The sequence below is a fragment of the Rhipicephalus sanguineus genome, chromosome 1, assembly GCF_013339695.2.
Source record: "Rhipicephalus sanguineus isolate Rsan-2018 chromosome 1, BIME_Rsan_1.4, whole genome shotgun sequence".
NCBI classification, from domain to species: domain Eukaryota; kingdom Metazoa; phylum Arthropoda; class Arachnida; order Ixodida; family Ixodidae; genus Rhipicephalus; species Rhipicephalus sanguineus.
This window is the reverse complement of record NC_051176.1, coordinates 335379092-335400703: the sequence shown is the minus strand read 5'-3', so window position 1 is coordinate 335400703 and position 21612 is coordinate 335379092. Positions and strand designations below refer to the sequence as shown.

At 51.5% G+C, this 21612-nt stretch overlaps 1 protein-coding gene across 7 annotated transcripts in view; it reads left to right on the top strand.

Moving 5' to 3' along the window:
• LOC119379570 (homeobox protein extradenticle) overlaps nt 1–21612 on the top strand; it is a 371983-nt gene that overhangs the window by 230354 nt on the left and 120017 nt on the right. For all 7 annotated transcript variants that reach the window (XR_007414951.1, XR_005181251.2, XR_005181252.2 and 4 more), the window contains exon 3: nt 9792–10039. Coding sequence is in view for 4 of the 7 variants with exons in the window: in XM_037648870.2 (XP_037504798.1) it covers nt 9792–10039 (248 nt within the window). In the remaining 3 variants the exon portion in view is untranslated. The remainder of the gene's footprint in view (nt 1–9791; nt 10040–21612) is intronic.

Sequence of the window (21612 nt, the reverse complement as noted above, 5' to 3'; positions counted from 1 at the left end):
GTGTTCCTCGTGCATGTAGTAATGCGGCGCACAGGAAGAGGCTCGGCTTCGTACGAGGCCGCCTCTGCGTATCGGCGGAATGTCGCCCCATCCTCACTATCAGCGCTCTGCCACGGCCATTATCGAGCGGAGAGATTGGTAATACGGAGTATTCCAGGAGGTATAGAAGCCGTGTCGACGGGGGCTTTCTTTTACGATCCCCGCGCACTCGAGAGCTAGGACCTCTCGCGGGCTTTAAGCAGAGAGCGACTTTTCTCGGTACACACACAGAGGAAGCGAGATTGGCGCCGACGAGTATAGTGTAGGCTTGCGAAAGGACCCGCCGAAGGGAAAGCAGCAAGGTGCTTCCCAGCTCATCGGGGGTGGCTTCGGATCGAAGTTTGATTTGGCGCCGGGGTTCTTCCCGAAGAAGGCTCGTTGCGACCGAGTTGGGCCTGTGGGGGTCATTAGAGGCCTATCTCGGCGGCGGCGGCGTCTGGCCGCCGTCCGTGTTCGCGGCGGCCGATGGGTTAGCGCCCACCTCGTCGCCGCCGTCGTTGGCTATTGTACGCGAGCATCAGCCAGCGGCCCCAGCAAGCCCCGCGTCTGCAGTTCAGTGCAGGGCACCCGTCCGATTGGCGCCGCCGAAACCTACTAGCTCGGCGATGCTCGTGCTCTGGGTTTCAGCCACTAATCGCATGAATATAGCGTTCTGTATCGTCTGTCGGTGTATACCCTCGCGTATTTAGCGAGTATATAGGTTATCTTCTGCACTCGGTATCAGTTGTGTGTCTGATATTTGCCTCATTCTCGGCTTGCGCCAGTATGTTTGCGCTACCATTTAGCTCATCTCAAGAATACGCCAGGAATGCGGTGAAAATAATTCGATGCTAAGTTGCGTTGCCCGCGAAAGTTAAGACCCATCGTAAGGCTCTAAATCGTTCTTGATGTTAGAACAATCTCATTCTCATTTGGTATGTAGGGGTCGTCGCTGCACTCGAAACAATTAACGTAGACATTAAACCTGAGCGAATAACGCGGTATCCCACGCGTGCAGTCTAATACTGTAAGTAGACATGTGAATACGAGGTCGTTCACAGCAGATGGCGGAGCTGTATACTGCACGCAACTTCGCATAGCAGATGACTGTATAGCATCTTTCTCTTTCTTTTTTTAAAGACACCCAGCTCGTTACCTGCTCTTAAAAGGAGTTCCCAACCACATCTGTGGTGCCGGTCTGAAAATGAGAGCCGACATCATCGAAGTCGCTTCACCCGTCGCGGTACGCCGTACGCGTACATCGGGAACTCAGCACGCTTTGTGTGTGTGTGTGTGTGTGTGTGTGTGTGTGTGTGTGTGTGTGTGTGTGTGTGTGTGTGTGTGTGTGTGTGTGTGTGTGTGTGTGTGTGTGTGTGTGTGTGTGTGTGTGTGTGTGTGTGTATTAAATGTAAAAGAAAATGCGTGTGCGTGTGTGTCTCGCTTAATGGCTAGCCGATCTTCGCGAAATTTTACGTGGCTTTCGCCCTGAGAAGTGTGAGCATGGTCCAGCTGGATTCGGTTGGTCCTGCTCAACACCACTGATACCGGCTACACTGATTCGCTTGTATGGCGTTTTATTATCGCTGATTAGCTGGGGATATGCGTGAAAGTTTGTCTGGGATACTTCCTATGGTCGTGTGTGCTATTTTCTGCGTTAGAGTTGTCGCTGTTGCGTCTTCTCGTAGCTCTTATCGGAACTCTTAGCTTATTTCTTCCGTTATTTTTATTTTGTAATTAACTGTCTCTGTCAATGAAGGCGATACAACAGTGCGAGTCCTTATGCTTCGCGGCTAATGTTTGTTACATGTTATTATTATGTTACTGCATGTTATTATTATTACTATTATTGTTGTTGGCGATGATATTTGTTAGCGTGGGTTGATTTGCGCAATATTCAGCAACTTCCACCCTATGGGCTTTTTTGTAAGCAAAATGTGGTCATGCGGTATCGCTACCTTGTCTAGGTAATCTGCAAATCACTTTAATGTGTCTGCTAGCGTAACAATTTTTTATCGTCTCTTTTATTTTTATTTATTTTACTTTTTTTGCTACCCGTATCAGCAGACGTTATCTACATTCTACCTACTATTTCACTTGCATTCGACTGCTTCTGCACTTACACTCACGCATGTAATACGTTGGCTCTCCTGTTCAATTGTCCGGACGCGCACCTGCACTCCTTCTAGTGGTCCACAGGTCGTTCCTTCTTGTCGGTGGTTCCATCTAAAGAAAGAACAGGGAAAAATCTAGGGACTTTAGTTCCATCCATCAGGTTTGTTCTGATGTGTGCGATCCTCGCTTCTTTTATTGAAGTCTGCCGAATCATTGGTGGGAGGGAAAAGGAAAATCGCAGAGTGAGCTATCCGATCGTTGGTCGAAGTTCGCCGATGCGTATGCGTTCTCGTCGATTTCTTCTCGGTTACAGTCGAGCCCGCCGCGAGTGCGTTTCGAGGGTGTTGTCTTAACTTCTCACTCCTGACGAGGAATCGATGCAAACAAAGATTGCCGCGAACCCTGAGCGGGTGGACAACTTTTAAGGAGCGGGAAGTTTTCCGCAAGTGCGCTGTATTACGCGGCACGTCGTTGGCGGATTCGATCGTCACTGCTGTCGTGCTCGTGGCTTTTTTTTTTCTTTCTTTCTTTCTTTTTTTCGCCCCTGCAAGCGCGGTATAGGACTCACTGAAAGCAGCTGAGCGTAAGTTTTGAAGTTGTTAAATGTCAAGCGAGAAAACCGCGCGGGGTCAGACTGTTCGCAATTCTATCTTGGAACATGAGGAGGATTCATTTCTTCACTTCTTCTTCTCTTCCTCCTCCTTATCGTCATCGTCATCATTATCAATATTTGTTTTATTCCGCTTCCCCGGTGCCTGGTTGCCCACTTGAGTTTAAATCGAACTCTCTCTCTCTGTAAAAAGATAATAGCAGGAAGAAGGTACTTTTGTTCCGCTTACTCTATTTGAGGTTGGAATTGGCAGAAGCTTTAATGATGGTCTGCTGATAGGAGTGCCTTGACTGAGTGGTGTCGCCGTACATAGTCCCAGATATCCGCAACTATCGACTACTTCCACTGGCATCCCAAGTATGTGTGTAAGCCATACTGGTACCTGTCCAGCAATATTTTCGAGCAAGAACTCTGGCTCGTGTTATTCTCCAGTTTACTGTTTCTAATAAGATGAAAAGGTGGCGGGGAGGTGAAATTTTCAATTGATCGAATGGTTCCAAGATGCCTGCGCCTATGGTGTCACCCTTTACTTCAGCAAACGATTTCTGTGGATATCTATAGAAAGTGTTACGCTATGCAATTAATCCGCCCGCCACGGTGGACATCCGCCCCGCCACGGTGGTCTAGTGGTTATGGCGCTCGACTGCTGACCCGAAGGTCGCGGGATCGAATCCCGGCCGCGGCGGCTGCATTTTCGATGGAGGCGAAAATGTCTGAGGCCCGTGTACTTAGATTTAGGTGCACGTTAAAGAACCCCAGGTGGTCGAAATTTCCGGAGTCCTCCACTACGGCGTCTCTCATAATCATATCGTGGTTTTGGGACGTTAAACCCCAGATATTATTATTATTAATTGCGTGACATCAGTCGACAGCTTGAAAGGCCAATGCAGGGAGGGCATCTGCTAAAAGGCCGAAGATAAATTTGTCAACAGTGACTTGTCACAGCTGCAGCGCGATACTCAGGTCGAATGCGGTATGCTTTCCGGTACGGCCTGGTTAAGGGGAAAAGGTGCGCAAAACGAAAAGGCCACGTGACGAGTGTAAGAAACGCGGATACTAATCTACCGGCTCATGCATGTCGGGGATATCGGTGGCGCTCGGAAGCTGCGTGGACGTCGACGTCGAAGTGCTGAGGCGGGTCGCGGCATTGCGCCACCCGGTGCACTCGTGCGTGCGGAGATTTATCGCGTCGTTAATGCTGATGACCTCTGGTGGTGTGCGCGCGCGCTATACTCGAGAGCGCTTATGAATTTAGTGGCCTCTCGGCGTCAGCTTGCTGCGGTAAGAGTAAAAATGACGCCCTTTTTTTTTTCCTTCTTTAACGACCAGCCTGACCTATAGCAGAGTGCGGTCGTTTTCTTCTCTTCTTTTCTTCGCTCGTTTTATTCCGCGTTTCCTTTTATTTCTTAATTTAGGCTGCCCGTCGTTCTATATGGTTTCTGTACATGTAACGCTGCTGCACCTGCACGCACTTGTCGAATGAAAACTCCTGGAAATAGCCTTGGCTCTTTTTTTTTTTTTTTTTGTGCGTGCTGCAAATCGATGAACGCACCGCGCAAGCACAGTGCACCGCTGCCTGGTTTGGCGTTACGTGCGCATTGTGCATTTCGGGTGCGCTGCACTAGTCGCACCGATGAGACCTGTACGCAACCCTTATATGCATTGTCGAGTTTCTCGGTTGTTTTTCTTTTTGTTTTGTTGTTGTTTTTTTTCTCGTCGGGTTGTCTATGACACCCACTGGCTTGCTTGCTTCTGAAGTGTGGTATGAATCTCGCAAATTATGTGATATCCCAGCTGATTCGCAAGGTCTTTTATACGCGGTCATCCTTTGTCCGAAACAAAGAAAGCCAGTTTCGTCAAACTGGGATATCTTTTGTCAGGTATTGAGTTTCCGCTCAATTTTTCCGCTCTGGCTCTTCAAGTAGCGCTCGCGTCCCACGCCTTGCAGTTCCTCTCATGGGCGATGCTCGTTTCGATGTGCTTGAAGCGGTACACGTATCTGCTGGGAGACAAGGGAAGCCCCCGTTGTATGAGTGAAAGAAACAAAAACAAGCAAACACTGCATTCACGCGTGATGGCGGTATATACTATACCCGAGGCGTCATCGCGGCGTCTTCCCTACTTTTCCTCGGAATCTATCCGACGCTGAATTGGGGACGGAAGGAAGTGCGGAAAAAGAGCGTGGGGCGCGCGCTTGAAGAGGCGCGTGGTTGTGTGTGCGCGGCCGATCCCTTTGTTGCCGCGCTGACTCGGGGCTGAGGCGCCGCTGTGGTAATCACTCGTGGCTCCCGCCTCGGGTTCGGCGCTCAGTTGGCCTCCCCCCCACCCGCTTCTTCCCCTTTGCGGCGCGTCTTTGGGCGCATTTGAATATATTAACGCTGCCACCGCACAAATCCGGGCGGGTCGCGCGAGCGCGGTCGCAATCTCTCGCCCACCCCTGAAGGATGATGACTGCACGTCCGGCGGAGAGAGCGGCGCGTTTTGTGGCGACGCGTCGCTGGCCGCTGCTCGGTGTGCGGCTGCCGCTATGACGGGCGCTGTCGACACTCGCCGCTTTGAAGGCGATAAATTGCTCTTCCCTCCATCCCCCCATCCTTCTTTCCCGCTTCGTTCGCGATTCGCCGTGGCCCGCGTTGCACCTCGTTCTTTTGTTCTCGTTTTTCCAGCGATGCGTGAGTTTGTGAACCCCCACCCTCGGGCGCTTGTGTAAAGCGCGCATGTTTATGTCCATGTCGGCGTGTCTTCTCTTTCTGGCCAGTTTCAGGCGCCGTGTTCCTGCGATTCCAGTGCCCCCCCCATCTTTTCCTTTCAAGCGACGCCGCTCCGAGCCTATTTGAATATACGAGTATGGGCGCAGTTTGCGACCAAAAAGTCTCCGCGCCAAAGTCATGCAGATCAGGCGCGCGCACCCGCGCGCTCTTCGTCGCGCTTGCATGGTTGGCGCCGCCGAGCGTGGAGGCATCAGAGTGACGTCAGCGTTCTTTTTTTTTTTTCTCCTTTCGTCGGTTCGCCCTCACTCTGCTGTAGGTCGTTGCCTAACATCACTGTAAAGCGCGTCCCTTGTGCGCGCCCGCCTTCTTTGCGACATCTCTTCGTGCGACTATATAAGCAAAGCAAGGGCGAAGAACCACAGCGCGAGACAGCGAGCGTTGCTTTGTGTAGTTTGATTGCCAGGGCAAGGGGGACCTGTGTGCGATGCGTGCGCTTCGGGTAGTATATAAACAGCCGCAGTAGTAGTTCCACCGGATCGCGTTGGGCCTTTCCTTCTCGTTTCTTTTGTTATTTTTTATCATCTTTTTATAGCGCCAGAGGCGACGTTTTACCTCTGGCCTGGAACATCGTGTTGTATCCCTGCTATACGGAACAGACGCATACACATGCTGTCTTTTCTTTTTTTCTTACAAACTGCACCACCGATTTCCTCTCAATTTCTCTTGCAAATTGGTGCAAACTCCCGGAGGCTGACGATAGCACTGTCATTTCATCGAGATGTTAAGGAACGCAGCCGTGGCGGCGCGTGCCCTTCGCTGTTCTGGCGCTTTTACCACATATAAGAAGTTTCGTCTTCGTGCAAAGGTGCGTGCGGAGTTTGAATGGATGGAAAGCGTGCAGTGTAAACATTCGTCTTCTTCCCATTGCCGTGCCATCGGTCTTGCCCAACAGGCCCATTAGCATGCGTCAGCGGCGAGAGCGACGCGCAACCGAGCGCTTTCGAAAGTGGCCCCCCAAGTTTGTGTCGCCTGGGAACGCGTATTTGAGATAGTTCCTTGCCCAGTGTGTCGCGGTGACTCAATAGCGTGTACACCGTTCAACGACTTCTCTTGCGACTTGACAGTCAAAGCTTTTCGATGAAACGCCCCACCGTATATGAGACGCGGCAGCACATATCGCTACAGTTACAACAATTTCGTGTGTTCCTGCCCTGTTCTTGTTGTTAATTTCGCTCATCTGCGCAGCAAATGTATGGCTTCGTTCGAACACGTATGATACTGTTTGGCCACTGAAGTATGTAATCACCTCGTTGGTGGTTGTCATACGCTGCAGCTTTTCTTGCGTGTGACGCTGTTATCGTAATGTGAGGGAACGGGAAACAACAAATTCACCATTGTGCTCTCCCACACTCTCGGCTGTTGACGGCTGATATCTCCGGAGCACTTGGCTTGTCTTCATCCGTGGCGCTTACGTCCAGCTTTCGTTGTTCCAGCGCATGCGTGCCTCGCATCCGTTGAACGTTTCTAGCCATACATGCAACGTATGTGTGCTGTGCTGCCTGTCATAGGTTCGTCTGTGCCACATATGTAGGTTCAGGACCACGTGATAACCGGTGTTAACGAGCGTGACAGCCTGCATGCGGAAACCAACGCAGTAAGGAAACTATAGTCTCATTCCTTCTGCCATTCCCAAGGAACTCCCGACAGCTGGCGCGCGGGTGCACCAGATATTTTATAACATGTTTCATTTAATTTAACATACCTGGTGGCTTCCTTAGTTTAGTAAGCGGTGATGTTTTCTTTTTACCTATACGGTACATTTGTGTGATGTGAACATGTGCTGACACCCTTGATGGTTAAGAATCCCGCCCCGTTTCTTAAACTCTCAGCGTAATCTTTGTCGAAGTAGTTTCGTTTAGGATGAGTAATTCTGGCGCACGTTTCCTCGTGCCTTCGGGCTCTCTTCCCCTTTGCTTCAACAAACAGACTAGTTCCCACAATAGCTGTAAAGGGCGGCGCACGGCGTTTCCATACAGGCGCTGGGAAGCGCACGGCCATCTCGTGCGTCTTCTCGTCCGAAGCTGTTTCAAAAGCGGGGGGCATCCGAGACGCGGCTAAAGTGAACTAGAATTTTAACGCGGCTAAGGCTAGGAGCTCTCTCGTCAAGGCCTTCCTTTCTCCGCTAATATTGCCGAGGGTCCCTTCTAGCGAAAACGTCGCGACTTTTCCGCAGACGCTGGCCTTTTTAACGCGACGGGCGTCGCCCCGAGGCGTTCCCCTTTTGTGCTTCGCGAGGACGAAGCGGCAGCGGCGGCGGCGACGACGAATGGTGGTGATGGCATCGCCTGCTCTCTTTCGCCTCCCCTTTCCCCTCCCCGGGGTAATTAAAAAGTTTCGCCGCTAATCGCTTCTCAGCCGGATTCTTAGCGCGGAAACTTCGCGTCGCTCGTCCGTGTTCAGCAACCTTCGTCCCCCCCCCCCTTCTCCGGTGGATCTTCTAGTTTGCCTCGCCTTTTTATTAAAAAAAAATATAATAAAACGCGTACAAGTTTAGCTTGTGGGCACGTGTTTGGAAGTGTCGTATACCACGGTGGTTGCATGCGGCTTTTCCGGGCGCGCCGGCGTGCAGTTTACTCGTCGTGTTAGTTGGTGCTTGAACGCACTCAAGTTCTTTGGCGATTCACGACCCCGCGAAAGAACTGGGAGGGCTTACGCTGAGACGGGAAGCAACGGAGCACTGTAGCGTGCGCCTCGCTCCTTAGTTGATTGCTCCGCCGTTAAGTGTGAACTTTGTGCGATCGTGTTCGACGGCCTGGTTCGCGTAACGCGTTCTTTGTTAACCGCAGAAAGTGAAAACTTCGCTTGGCGCCTCCAAGTTCTTCTGTCGCCTGGCTCGAAATAAACTACGTTCCCTTCTGTATGTTTGGTTACTTTTTCTTCCACGTGCTATATCGAGTGTTTCGAAGGAGAGACGACGGTCCTCCAGTTGTTTTCTTCGAAACTCCTTTCCACGCTACGCATCGCCCTCTTTCGGCGCCTTTCCCCATCTTCAAGCCTGACCTCTGTCGCCGCGTCGTTTCTCGTTTTCCCCGTAGGCGGCTTGGCGAAGGCCGTATAGTTCTTTTCTGCTTTGCAAAAGGTTTCATTTGTGGCCTTTGCAAAATGCCTCCGGTGACTGATGCCACTCGCAGCGTCTAGGTTTTTCCCCGCGCACTTCTCTTTGCTGTCCTCTCTGTCTCTCACTTTGTGCAAGTTTTATGCAAGCGCGCTTACATAAAACCTGTCGCGCTTACTAGGAACTTGTTTATCTCGGGTCTGCCAGCGGAGGCGACGTTTGTACTTGAGAAGTGCGGCAGCGGCACCCTTTCTGATGTTGTTAACACTTCTACGTGAGTGTCGGAGAGAGCTCAAAGTTCTCCGTTAAATATACGGCAAACCAACAGAAATGTCACTGCCCTTCTGTTAAGTCGCCTCCTTTCTTTCTTTCTCTTTTTTTTTCCTTTGTTTGTTTATTCTATCTTCGCTGCCAAAGCACGCGTGTTTGGCAGGTTTATGAGCTCAGGTTTAGCGCGACGACCCGGATTTCATTCAGGGCCGCGGCTGCAGCCGTGTTTTCATGAGGGTAAAATGCAAGAACGCTCGTACACTTACACTTGTCGGCCCCTCGCGCATCGGAAATTCATACGTCATATTCAGATTTAAGGATTCGTTAAATAACTGCATACTCTAACTGTACGCTTACCCGATAATGGTATCGCGATGGTACACGAAAAGCACGAGAATTAAAGTATATAAGTACGCTCGCTGCCAAGGCATTGTCTCGAACGAGGTACGTTTGCTCGATCCCCCAAAGGGGATCATTTTTACCGAAGTGTGTGTGTGTGTGTGTGTGTGTGTGTGTGTGTGTGTGTGTGTGTGTGTGTGTGTGTGTGTGTGTGTGTGTGTGTGTGTGTGTGTGTGTGTGTGTGTGTGTGTGTGAGAGAGAGAGAGAGAAAGAGAGAGAGCTAAGGAGCTAGGGTGACTTCATTCAATTAAAATGGCACTTAGCGCATCCCGTTGGGGAACGAGGCGAGTGGCAGTCGCGTGAGCTCACTTTGCAGGTGATTCCAGGCCAACGAAAAACAGCGGTTGTCCTCTGGTAGGACTTTACAGCTTTAGAACATTCTTTATCCCGGCTCGCCGACGCACGCTGTTAGGCATTTAGTGTGAGAGATCCATAAAGTTGTCTTAATGGAGGGTGTAAACACTGACTATATAGTGTCCAACTTGATTCGTCACCTTGCTGGTGATGCGAGCGCATCTCTAAACCTTTTCCTCGCCTCTTTTGTGCTTGCTTGCAGTGCTGAGCTTACGGAACACGCAAGAGGAAGAGCCCCCTGACCCGCAGCTGATGCGGCTGGACAACATGCTGATCGCCGAGGGCGTGGCGGGACCCGAGAAGGGCGGCGGTGCCGGCGCGGCCGCCAATGCCTCAGCCGCCGCATCGGCCGGCGGACAGCCCGAAAACGCCATCGAGCACTCCGACTACCGGGCCAAGCTCGCGCAAATCCGCCAGATCTACCACCAGGAGCTCGAGAAGTACGAGCAGGTGAGTTATCCTATGGTTATACATATTATGCACGCACGCGTGCATGCCTATCACTGTTACGGCGCGAGCGTCCCTCGCTGTCTGCACGTGCAGTCATTTGGTTATTCTAGTACAGATGTCGACACACCTGTCTGGAGCACTGGAATGGCGCGCTGCGGACTGCAGTGACGACGTTCGCCGGTTAAACCTGGCTTAGGATGAATGCTCAAGTTTGGGCTGTCTCAAACTGCTTGTTATCTGTATACGCGGCGCCGGAGCGTGCTGGAACGTGCCGGAGCATGTCATTCCAGCGTTCTGGACAAGTGTGTTGACCTCTGTACGTTTGCGAGGCACCCATTTGTGAGAGCGCAATTGGTATTTCTTCGGTATCTTCTGGATGATCCTTGCCAAAACACTCGGATTAATGTATGGACTATAGAGCAACGCAATCGTGGTGGCATATGGTATAACTTAAAGGGGTGGTGCCATCAAATTTCGAGGCTATAACAAGCCTGTTGTGGGTTTCCTCTGTATGCAAGGATATTCCACACGAAGGGTTGGACACAGCAAACGTTTAGAATATATTTTAATTCACTTCCAAAGTGTACCTAAATGCCCGTTCTCCCGATCAAAACCCATCGCTAGCGCGCCAACTCTGACGTAGATCTATAGGAGGGACAACGAAAGTTGTAGTAACGTCACACCATATCTGCTGTAGTGACGTGAGTGATCTCCGGACCTCCGCCACCTCCGCAACATACGTACCGGCTGTAGTGAACTAAAATATATTCTAGTTCACTACAGCACCGCCAAAGCATCGGTTGCTATATCACTCGCCGAGTTTCTATCGCTTCCTGGCTATGTGCGTCACAGCCTTGTGTGGTCACGTGACCATCCTCCTACACTTCTAAGTCATCATTGCCCAACCTCGGCGCCCAGAAACCGAAACCGTAAGTTGTCCACATCAAAAGGTGATATTAAATTATTTAGCGAGAATACATGAATCTTGGTGCGTGCATCATGCTTCCTGGAGCTCTAGGAAACGCTTACAGCAAAGAACGCGCAAGCCACAAACATGGTGGCACCACCCCTTTAAGCGTATTGAAAGGAAAGGTGTAGAGAGGTATCCTCTAGGCTGACTTTGTTCACTTTCTGCTTTCAAGGCAAGTTGGTTGCTGCAGCTTGTATTCACACGGTTTTTGGTGGTCTGTCTCTGGTCTGGAAGCAGGCTTATAAGGCTTTCGTTTTAGGAGTTAGACCACAGCATAGCAATTTCGGTGCAGCAAATTGTGTAAATTGCTTTGAATTCAGGCATTCTAATGCGCGGGTTACGATCTTTCGTTATAGTGTGATCTGATCGCCGGAACACTTGAGCATACACACCCAGTAGACGTCGTTATCCGCTGTCGTTTTTTTTTTTTTAGGGGTGGGGGGGGGGGGGTCGAGAAAGGTGGAACTGCTTTTTTATAAATGGCAAAGGTTACGCGAAATCGACACCAATTGGCCGAAATCCAATCGCGCGCCCTTCACTCAAGTATCCTCATGTTTCGTGTGGCTAAGGATTTTAACATGTTGAAGTTCCTCACGGCTGCTCTGCGAGGACGCGGGTAACCCCTGTTAGAGCAGAGTATTGTCCAACAATGTACCGTCGCGCTCAATACGACTTGCAACACGGGAGCGCGTGGCCTCAGGAGTTCAAAGATTGCGCATGGCTTTAACTTGTTTTCATTTCAACAACCAAATGATATTTTCTTATTTGGAATCGTCACCACGTGAGAGAACAGCGTTTAGCTGTGGAAATAAGGGCTAGTGGAAGCCATACGCAATCTTTGAACTTGCGAGGCCACGCGCTCCCGTGTTGCAAGTCATATTGAGCGCGACTGTACCTCCCAGACAAAAATGTGCTGGTACAGCCGCTCATGTCAGGTGCATCTTCGCGCCGCTGACATGACCCAAAATTAATAATAATGCTACTACTACTATTGATAATAATAATAAGAAGAAGAAGAACTTAGCATTCCGGTAGTATAGTTCTGTCAGAAGCCCAGTGTCGGTGGAGGGCTCCGAATTTCGGCGTAGTAAACGGGATGGCGTTCACGCTAAGCCGTAGAGAGCATTCTCGGCGAGTTTTCCTCAAACGCACAGTTCTGAGCTCGAGTTCTGGCCTCACTCGAGCTCGGACCTGGCGTTTTCCTCTTATTTCAGCCTTCCCTTTCCGGCCAGTGATTCCGGAGACCTCGTGCCATGAGCGTATAAGCTACGGACGACATATTTTCGAGCTCCTTCCGTTGTCGCAACCGTGCATGCGTCTCTTGAATCTCGAAACAAATGTCTTCGCACGTGCGAGGCGGCTATGCAGAAAGTTGTCTCAGTGCAGGCTCGTCTTTCAACTTCGCTCTTTTCTTCATCTCTCCGGCGCAAACGCTTCGCTTCTTTCTCGGTCGTGTGTTTTCTTCGCGCGCGCCTCGTCCGCGCAGCCGTGTGCGAGGCGTACGAGCGCCCAGCACTTGCGTGCTGCCGATGCGTGCGTTGTGACGCGATCACGCCACATTGCGTTTGAGCAGCGCGACCGACCGACTGGCGCGCCGAAGGCCGTTGGCGTGGCGCGCCAGACGAAAATATCATCGGGCCCCCGAGCTGTGGCATGGGCCATTTCGCTTGCGTAAAAACGAGGGCCGTTGTCTCCCTTCTGTGTTTGTGTATATATGTTTGAAATATCTCATTTTTACTGTAACGTGTTTCAGTATATGCGCTGATGAACAACGTACACTTCGTTTAGGCAGCGGCATCGCCGCGTACGACCGTAGGCACTTGCGGCGCAAGACTGCGCGGGGCAGCGCTGTGGTCATTACCGAAGGTCGCTAAAGTACAGTTCCTGGGTGGGAAAGACGTCGTTGCACGTTATAAACTTGTGCCTAATACTTTGTAGACATTACTAAAGTTCCATCAGCAGATTCCACTGAAGTTGCTCGCTTGTGACCTGGTATGATTTCTGCCGCTGCAACCGGCTCAGCTGCAGTTTTCTTTCGACGGGGGAGAGCTCCGTATTCAGCCCTTTTTTCTTTCTTTCTTTCTTTTTTTCTGTTTTCGCTCGCAGTTGCAAACCGGTAGTCTATATTCCATCGTATGCGCGGTTTCATAGCTCCATTTGCGCTCCTTCCTCGTATCTGTAGCGCCGCTCCTTTCTTTTTTTTTTATATCTCTTCGGGGCTTGTCGTTTATGCCTCATATCACCCGCACACCCCTTTGAGCACGTGCACGCAAGAACGAGCTCACGAAGTGACGAGGCATCGGGAACATCTTTGCGGGTATAGGCCGAGGAAATGGCGCGCGGTTGAAGTTCGCGAGCCGTGGAAGCTGTTTTCTCTCTTCGCTGTCGTTTCTCTCGCGTCTCTGCCCCCTCATGCGCCTCGTCATTTTCCCGCGAAACGCTACTTTTACTTCGATTGGCGGAATATGACGAAAACGAGGACCTTCCCGATAGGCTTGTAACAAAAACGATAGTTATAAAGACGGGAAGAAACACCAAGATGGCAAGAAGTGGCGAGATGAGGCGTTGCCTTCTTCATCTCGGAGGGGGTCGCGGAGCGGCGAGAAAATGGAATAAGAGATTGGGGGAAAACGAGCTGAACGCACGCGGCGATATTTCCGTCGCCGCCTGCGCGGCTCCGGAAACAGGATCGGGTGCGGAAGCATCGGCCGCATCGCGTAATTGACTCTGCCTCCTCGGCGCCTGGGCGAAAAGTGTAGGAATAAAGATTTTATGCGGGGGCTTCTCTCCTTTCGAACGGGTTGGCTACTTGCGCGTCACTGCGCTCGCACGCGTGCGGGGACGCTTTGCGTAACTGTGGCCTTCGCGGCCATTTCCTCGCTAGATATTATTGCGCGCCCCATGAAGTATGCGTGTATGCATTATCGAACATGACAGCAGGGCTCGGTGCTATATAGAGTCGAGGCGAGACAAGGGTTGTTGGGCCGCATGTAGTAAGTATAGCAGGGCAGGCGAAAGTAGGGAGGAGGGCCCACCGAGCGCTGGAGCATTGCCGCTCCGACGACCACTTGTCGTTCGGGTTTTTGCGGCCGAACCAGCGCTGCTGCTTTGCGCGCGTCGAACGTAGCGGCTCTCTTTCGCAGTAGAGCGATGATGGTGAAATGACGATCGCTTTCGAAGAACGCGTGCGTCGTGCGCTCGCAAACGCAGCAAGTTGGCGAGCATTTGTTTGGAAGCGTGTCGTTGAGTATACATCGCAGCTCTTTTCCGTCGACGTCCCGTTCGCGAATCTCTGGTCCTTCGGTGGTGGTTCGCTGCCTTAACCTTTTAGCCACTGCGCTATGATGAGGCGAAACGTCATTTACCATGTACTTACGGAGCTCCCGCATAATTGTTTATTGGTGTTCCGAGAGAACATGTGCTCAAGCTGGCGTCCTCGTGCGATTTTCGGGAATGGCAGTTCTATTATGCTACGCCTTTCGCGTAGGTCGTGTAGGTCTTTCTGGTCAGCTGATCGAGACACCACTAGTTAAGACCTGCAGCCTGTCCAGGTGTACGATTTCCTGTCTGAATTTTTTTGTTCTTTTTTTAACGAGTCTATGCAAACTCACTGATTATTGATTCAGTGTTTAAGCGTCAGAGAGAAACGCTGGCAAGACAAAGGTGGAGCAGTCGGCCTGAATAATGTGCCTCTCGCCTGTTAGATTCCACGTTGTGGAAAGGGCGATTACAAAATCGCTACCTTGAATGTGTTTTTAAGGAACCAACTTTAGTGAGGAAGCCCGTCCCTCTAACAACTGCACTATATTGACGCAGCAACAGTCATCACACACGTGCGTCGGCCTCACCGTATGTTACATGCGTCCAAGTGACACGGGCAGATCACTCAAGCTGAAAAAAATGCGTCGCGATTCGGTTCGGCCGCCGCACGTGTGTGATAACCGTTGCCCCGTCACTGCAGTGCGGTTGTTAAAGCCCTTATCGTGGTGAGTTGTTTTCCTTAACGCTTTCGTGACTGTCACAGCCTTCAGCGCCTTTAAGCACTGTCCTTCTTTCTGTGTGAATTACGTCACACCAATATCCTCGATAACGTTTTTTTTTTTTTTTTTTGACTAACTCTTTGACATTCGTCTTAGTAGCAGTTCTTGCCCTTCGATTCGCGTGCGCACCTGCGCTGGCTGCTGTTATTTTGTCCGCGTCTACTAGGAAAGCAACGAGCCTAGAAATGTGTCGTATGGATGCAAAGGAGCGAACCAAGCAATTATCTTTCTTCGTTCGCCCCGTGGTTGTTTCAAACGGTAAAGGGAAGAAAAAAGCGAATTTATTTTAACACTACGAAAGCAGGTGTCGTCGGAGCAGTCATTTTTTTTTTTTATCGAATTCTAAACGAGGCGCCAGACGTTTGTAGGAAATGAGTAGTGAAGGCAAAAGTAAAAATTTGCCAAAACAGAGAAGACCGTGTTGGTGCACAGCGATACGGATAGGGGGACGGCCGCCCGCTGCCTCTCGGGCCGATTGGTGCGCAGTGCGCAACTTAGAAGGAAGGCACGAATGGGTCTCGTCGGGAGAGAAAGGGTTGCTGTCAATTAGGTGTATCCGGGTACGGCTCCGGAGATGGATGACGTCTGGGGCCGCCACTCGGGTTCCCCCCTCCCCCTTTCTGGGCTCCTCGCATGTGCGCGTGCCGTTGGCGGTGGAAGGAGGAGGGGGGCGCAACCGTTTCTAATGGGATTGGATCATCCTCGTTCGGATATCGGCTCGCGCTGTACGGTGCACTCGCTTCACCCCGTAGGGAAGAGCGCATAGGCCTCCATCTTCCCGGCCGAGGCTGCACGGGGCACGTCTGCGAGGCGCCCGCTGCACGGAGTGAACCTCAGGGGCCCGAGCGTGCGCTCGCGTGTTAGTGAAAGAACCGCGCGGAGAGGAGATCGGCGAGAAAATTGCAGCGTGCCCAGCGGCAGCTCTGGCGCCCGTTACTTCGCCGACCGCTGCCAGGCGACAGAGCCTCTCTTCCCACTGTTCCGTGACATAATTTGCCGCTAGAGGAGCGGCGCCAAAGCGGTATACGCTACATCTTACAGCTTTTCTGCTCCGATCGCTTGAATACCGCTGTGTGGGCTGGGGGGGGGGGGGGGGGGGGGGGGGGCGAGATTTCAGAGTTAAAGTCGCTGTCGAGTAGTGATTCTATATAAGGAGGTCGTCTGCCGGCTTCCGTCGGTTTGGCTATGTTTGCCGGCTATAATACGTTGCCTGACAGACTTCATTCGAGGCCGTAAAACGATCGCCGTGATGTTTCGCCACTGAATGAAAAGAGACCCGAGTCTTCATTCACGCGTCATCGGGCTGCCTGCGTCTCAGGTGTAAATAAATAATGATACGACGTCCTGAAACACAGCCTATTAGTTAACCTCGCCAGTAGTATGGTGTCCGTATACTAGCGCATTCGACGTGTTCAGGTGGCATCTATATGCATGAAGCATCTCGAAAAACAGTGACGCGCGTTCTTAGTAACGGAGCAGTGCATGTGTCTCGTCGCTGTGCAGGCGATCCTTTTAGAAACGCGGGAAAGCACCCTTTCCGGCGGCGCGCCGCTTGTTCATTCTACGCCGAGTAAGACGCCAGTTGTCCGCTCGTGCGATCGCCCGCGCCGCTTGTCTTTCGGCCGGGCTGGCACCGGTGACGGATGACTCTAGCGTTCGCCGCCGACGGACCCGTGTTCGCCGCCGCCTCCCTCCCCTCGTGGCTCGTTCCCTTCGCCGTCGTATCTTGCCTTTATTTACAACGTGCCCTCGTTTTTATTTTTTTATTTTAATCTCTGTTACTGTATGGGCCCTAGATAAGTGACCTTGCTTTGTCGCGTTTCCCAAACACTTCCACTTTTTGTTTACTTCACCGCTCTTGCAGCCTCGATTTTTTTTTCTCTCTCTCTAGCTGCTGTCAACGGGCTCCCACAACCTCCTCCTGCTTGCTCTCTCGTGTCGCTCGTCTCTTCGATGCGCTGCTTGCATGAATCGTGCTCCGGTGGATGAGTGCTGCGCGCATACAACGGTGATCGTGTATACATTTTCAGCTGGTTACGTCATCTGAAGCTTTATACACTTTTCTTCTTGGGTAAGCCAATACAGCACTCTTGACGGTAACAAGACTAAGTGGCGCCATCTTGTCCTTTTTTTTTTTCTTGTGCTGAACATAAGCAAGTCGGCTTCTCTTTCTCTTTGCTTCACTAGCGGATTATCTTGTTCTAATGCTGAGTTATTCGTGATAAGCTGAGGAATTTGTGACATGCAGTGAGTCGATGTATTTTCTTTTATATCGTCTTTTGTGTTCCCGGTTCTTTCCAGCTTGGTTTTGTTGTACCGATATTTTTATAGAAATAAGCTTTCGTTAGAAAAGAGTGCTGTGCCGGCACTTGATCAATCGATATGCTGGCGTAATCTTCCGATTTGTGCTGTACTGAAAATAGCAGGCATTTTGAATGGTTATAACGTCTCCCGCCAGCGCCGTTTAGCCCTTGCAAATTACATTGTACTTCGTGAACGAAGAGTGCTGAATGTTCCTCCTTCATCGCCCTAAAGGTTAGGCACGTCACCTGGAAAAAGAGCACCTATTCTCTTCTCTGGTTATTTCAATAGCTTTGCTTTTGTTTAGTTTCTTTAATGGCGTGGTCAGGCCGTCCGTATGCGCAGAATGCGGCGGCGTAATGGCGGTGCTCGAACATGCTTCATTCCCCGTCATCGCCATCAGTGGGAGCGCGTTTTCCTTGAGCAATTTCACCTGCTCGTGCCGCGGGTGCTTTGTCCGCCATAGTTTCCACATGGCGGCGCTGCATGGCCCCTCGATCGCGCATTTCGCGGCGCGCTCGCCACGCTCTCGTACGCCCGGGACCGGCTTCGAAACGACGCGCCGTTGGTTCGCTCCGGGGCCGGCCCGTGCTGCGATGGCGCGCCGATCGTAGCAGCGACGGCCGGTTCGGCCTCCCTGGGCGTCGTCTGGGCCCCCGGCCATCGCGTCGGGCCCCGCCCGCGGTCGGCGTGGCCCCGGGTCCGGACCCGGGCTCTCATTGGGCGCTGCCCCGCAAGCGAGCACGTGACGCCCGCAGCGCCGCGGTGGTCGCGCGCCCGCTTGCGCTCGCCCGCCGGTGCTGCCGAGGCACCATCCCGCGCATCGCTGGGGAGCGGCGGCGCAGGGCGTGGAAGCAGCCCGCGCCGAGTGTGCTCTGTTCTTTCGCCTCCTCCGGGCACGCTTCCTTCTTCGGCTCGCCGGGGCGTGTTTTCCTCCCTCGCTGCTGCATTGCCCGCTCCTGAAGAACTCGGTGCGCTCACTGCAAACTCTGGGATGGCTGAGCGAACGAGCCCGTGGAAGCCGAGAGGGAAGGGGCAACGCAAACGCCGGGTCTAAATAGGCTGCTCTCTCTCCCTTTCGTGCTTCTTCGCATCCACCATCTCCTTCTCTTCATCTCTGTCGAGCTCCTCGCGATCCTAATTGCTCGGCTCGTAATTGGAGCCGGTGTATTCCTTGGTTGTCTTCCGTTTGCTCTCTGTTTTCTTCGGGGCTCCCTTCTCCCCAGTTTTGCTCCCGATACCAAGTCTTTCGTACTTTTCCCTCGCCTTGGTGCTTCTCCTTCAATTTGTGTCTTTTTTTATCTCTCTATTTTCTCAGACTCTCGCGGTATTGTTTTTCTAAGAGCGTGCTTATTTTCATTGCCTCTCGGTGCGAGAAGATCATCCTTGGTCGCACACACTGCTCTCCGAGGCGTAGGAGACAATTGTCCGCCCGTCGTGGAGCGCAAGTGCTCTCACTGCCTACGAGATGGGATTGAGATGAGCCACACGCATGCACAGTCCGTGATTCGCTGCTGCTTTTCCCGCGAAGGTTAATGAAGAACGACTGCACAAGGTGTGCGAGACGTGATTCGTTGCGTCAAACATCTTCTTTATTCCTTCCAGAGTGGAGGAGAAACGCGTTGGCGGTTAAAAAAATTCAGGGTCGAAACGGGTGATTCGCTTTATCGCCGTGTTTCCTCTTTCGATTGACCGTGCACTGGTTAGTCTAATCAGAGTTCGCCACGCTTATACGGAAATGTTTTGTGCACTCTATGTGAAACTCGGAAGACAACTGGAGAAAAGCGTTACATATCTCACACACATATGTTCCAACATGTCGTCAAGAAAATAGTATCCGGTTGGATTAGCAACACGGTGTATTAGCGAATGAGCTGTTATGAAGGGTTCAGTCTGGAGTTAGTCCTTTTTCTTTCTTTTTCCTGCTGTGGAAAGAAAAACAAATGAAACGATAAAACTTCATGTAGCTTCCGACTCCTTCGTTCGTGACCAAACAGAGCTCAACATAATCAGACATCGGTTAAGTACATAGGCATGGAAGGCGTCTGCATTCTTCAGCCGATCTTGTGTCTATATTTGGAATGGTATACATTGTGATAATAGGTCGGCAAACTCAATCATGAGTCGACACACTCAGACTCAGATCGATCCGTGAGTGAGTGCGGGTGAGTAGTATTTTGGTGATCTTGAGTCCGAGGGAGTCCGGTTGAAAAATCTTTAATGAGTCTGAGTCCGAGTGAGCCCTAAGCACGAAATATATTTCTTGAGTGAGTCTGAGTGAGCTCCACATTTCTTTGCCGACCCATGGTTCTATTTGCACAACTTCAGCATTACTATTAGCCTTGTGGTCGGCTCACATTTATACTCCCGTCTACTCACACATACTACAAAGCACTAGCGTCAATATTACGTAGAACAAGAGGGGGGGGGGGGGGCAGGTTGACCCCCCCTCCCGCGCAAATTCTTTCGCAGGAAGTTCTTGATAAAAATTTCTTGTGTGAGTCACCACTTCCAATAAAAATGTCCTTACTGGATCGCAAGCACTGATAACTCATATTTCGTGGATCGAGATCAAAAGGCGCCAAGTAGAGCACCAAATATGCGAGATATTGATGTTAAAGAGCATCGACACAACGGTCAGAAAAGCCAATTATACCCTAACTCATACGAATGCATGAGTTGACTCAGACTCGGATAGAGCCGTGAGTCGGAGTGAGTAATATTTTGGTGAATATGAGTCCGAGTGAGTCCGGCTGAGAAACGTTTGAGTCAGACTGAGTCTGAGTGAGTCCATTTGAGGAAAATTTTCCTGAGTCTGAGTCCGAGTGAGCTGTAAGGGCAAAATACATTTCACGGGTTAGTCTGAGTGAGCTCCACATTTTTAGCCGACCTATGTGAATAACCCTTGTCTCGAATGATCGAGCGCCCCTGCAGTAGCTGCTTGGAGATGGCTCCTGTGTTCCTTATTTTTTCGTTCCACACCGCATGGGCGGAATATGCGGTACGATCATACGTGGTCGTATGCAGAATAACCCGTGCTTGTTTCTTCATTTCTGTTTTTCCTGAAAGCAACATAATCAGCTGTTTGGCTACTGTTGACAACTATGATTCACGCGTTACGCATGCGAACGTAACACACTTTGTTTCTAATTTCTCTATTTTGCACTGCATGAAGCGCTTTGCCTTTGAAGATGATGCCTGAAGCTTTTCGTGCACATGTATATTGAAGTCAGGCGCTCCTACATTTCCATTATTCCTCCGTTTATCCTTTTAGTATCTTATTTTCGCTGCTTGACAGACTTTGCTTCCAACATGACTCTCTTGGAGAGGATTATTGTTCTGATCACTCATAACAGCGAAACTAGCCGCAATTCGACACCTGCATTGAACAGGTGTCGAATGTAGCGCGGTGCCTGCGAGATCTGGTATCTACGGCATTGTGTACGAGTAACGTTGTGTGCATGTCGCGAGCGTTATTCCACGCGACCGTCCACGCTCCGTAGTACAGCCTCGTGATAACACTTTCATTGTTTTTCTTTTTCCCTATGCTCCTTGTCGGTGCCTGGTCTCCCCTCCAGATACCTCTTCTTGCTGTTTTTTGTCGTCTGTGTCGCCTTTCGGACGTAGCGTCGTGCCTGCTTTTATATAATAGCGCGGTGGGCCATGAGCGGAACGTGCGTCGTTCACGGAACCGTCGCGCAGAGTGCCGCGTGGCTTGTTAGCATGTAAATGAGCCGGGCTGCCCTGGGCCATGAGTCACGTTTCGTCGCGACGCCTCCGACGCTCGCCGGCACCCCCGACCACCACCCCCCGCGTGTTCCTTTTTTTAAAGCTTCGGCAGAGAGAGGAGTGAGCACGGGGGAAGGGGGCGTGTTTCTTTCGCGCGGCGATACGCACGCGTGCCCGCTTCTCGCGCAACGTTTCGCTTTCCGTGCCCATCCGTTGTCGTCGTCCCGCCTGGAGAACGTCGCCCTTGCACTTGGGCCGTGTATCGATTCCTATACGGGCGCGCGTGTGCATATATACACACACGGTCACGAGACGACGCGCAGGGAGGAAACGTGTTTGACTTGGCCGCTGCCGTGCGTGGTACCCCACTCGGCTGGACTGCTTCCATGTCCTGTTTGCACGATGGCCGCCCTGCTGCTGGGAAGCGCAGCAGCGTGCCGACAGTACTTTGTTACATACCCCCCCCCCCCCCCCTTGGAACTACCGTGCGGCTCCTGCAGCCGCAGCTACTGTAGCAGCTTCTGATCTTGTCC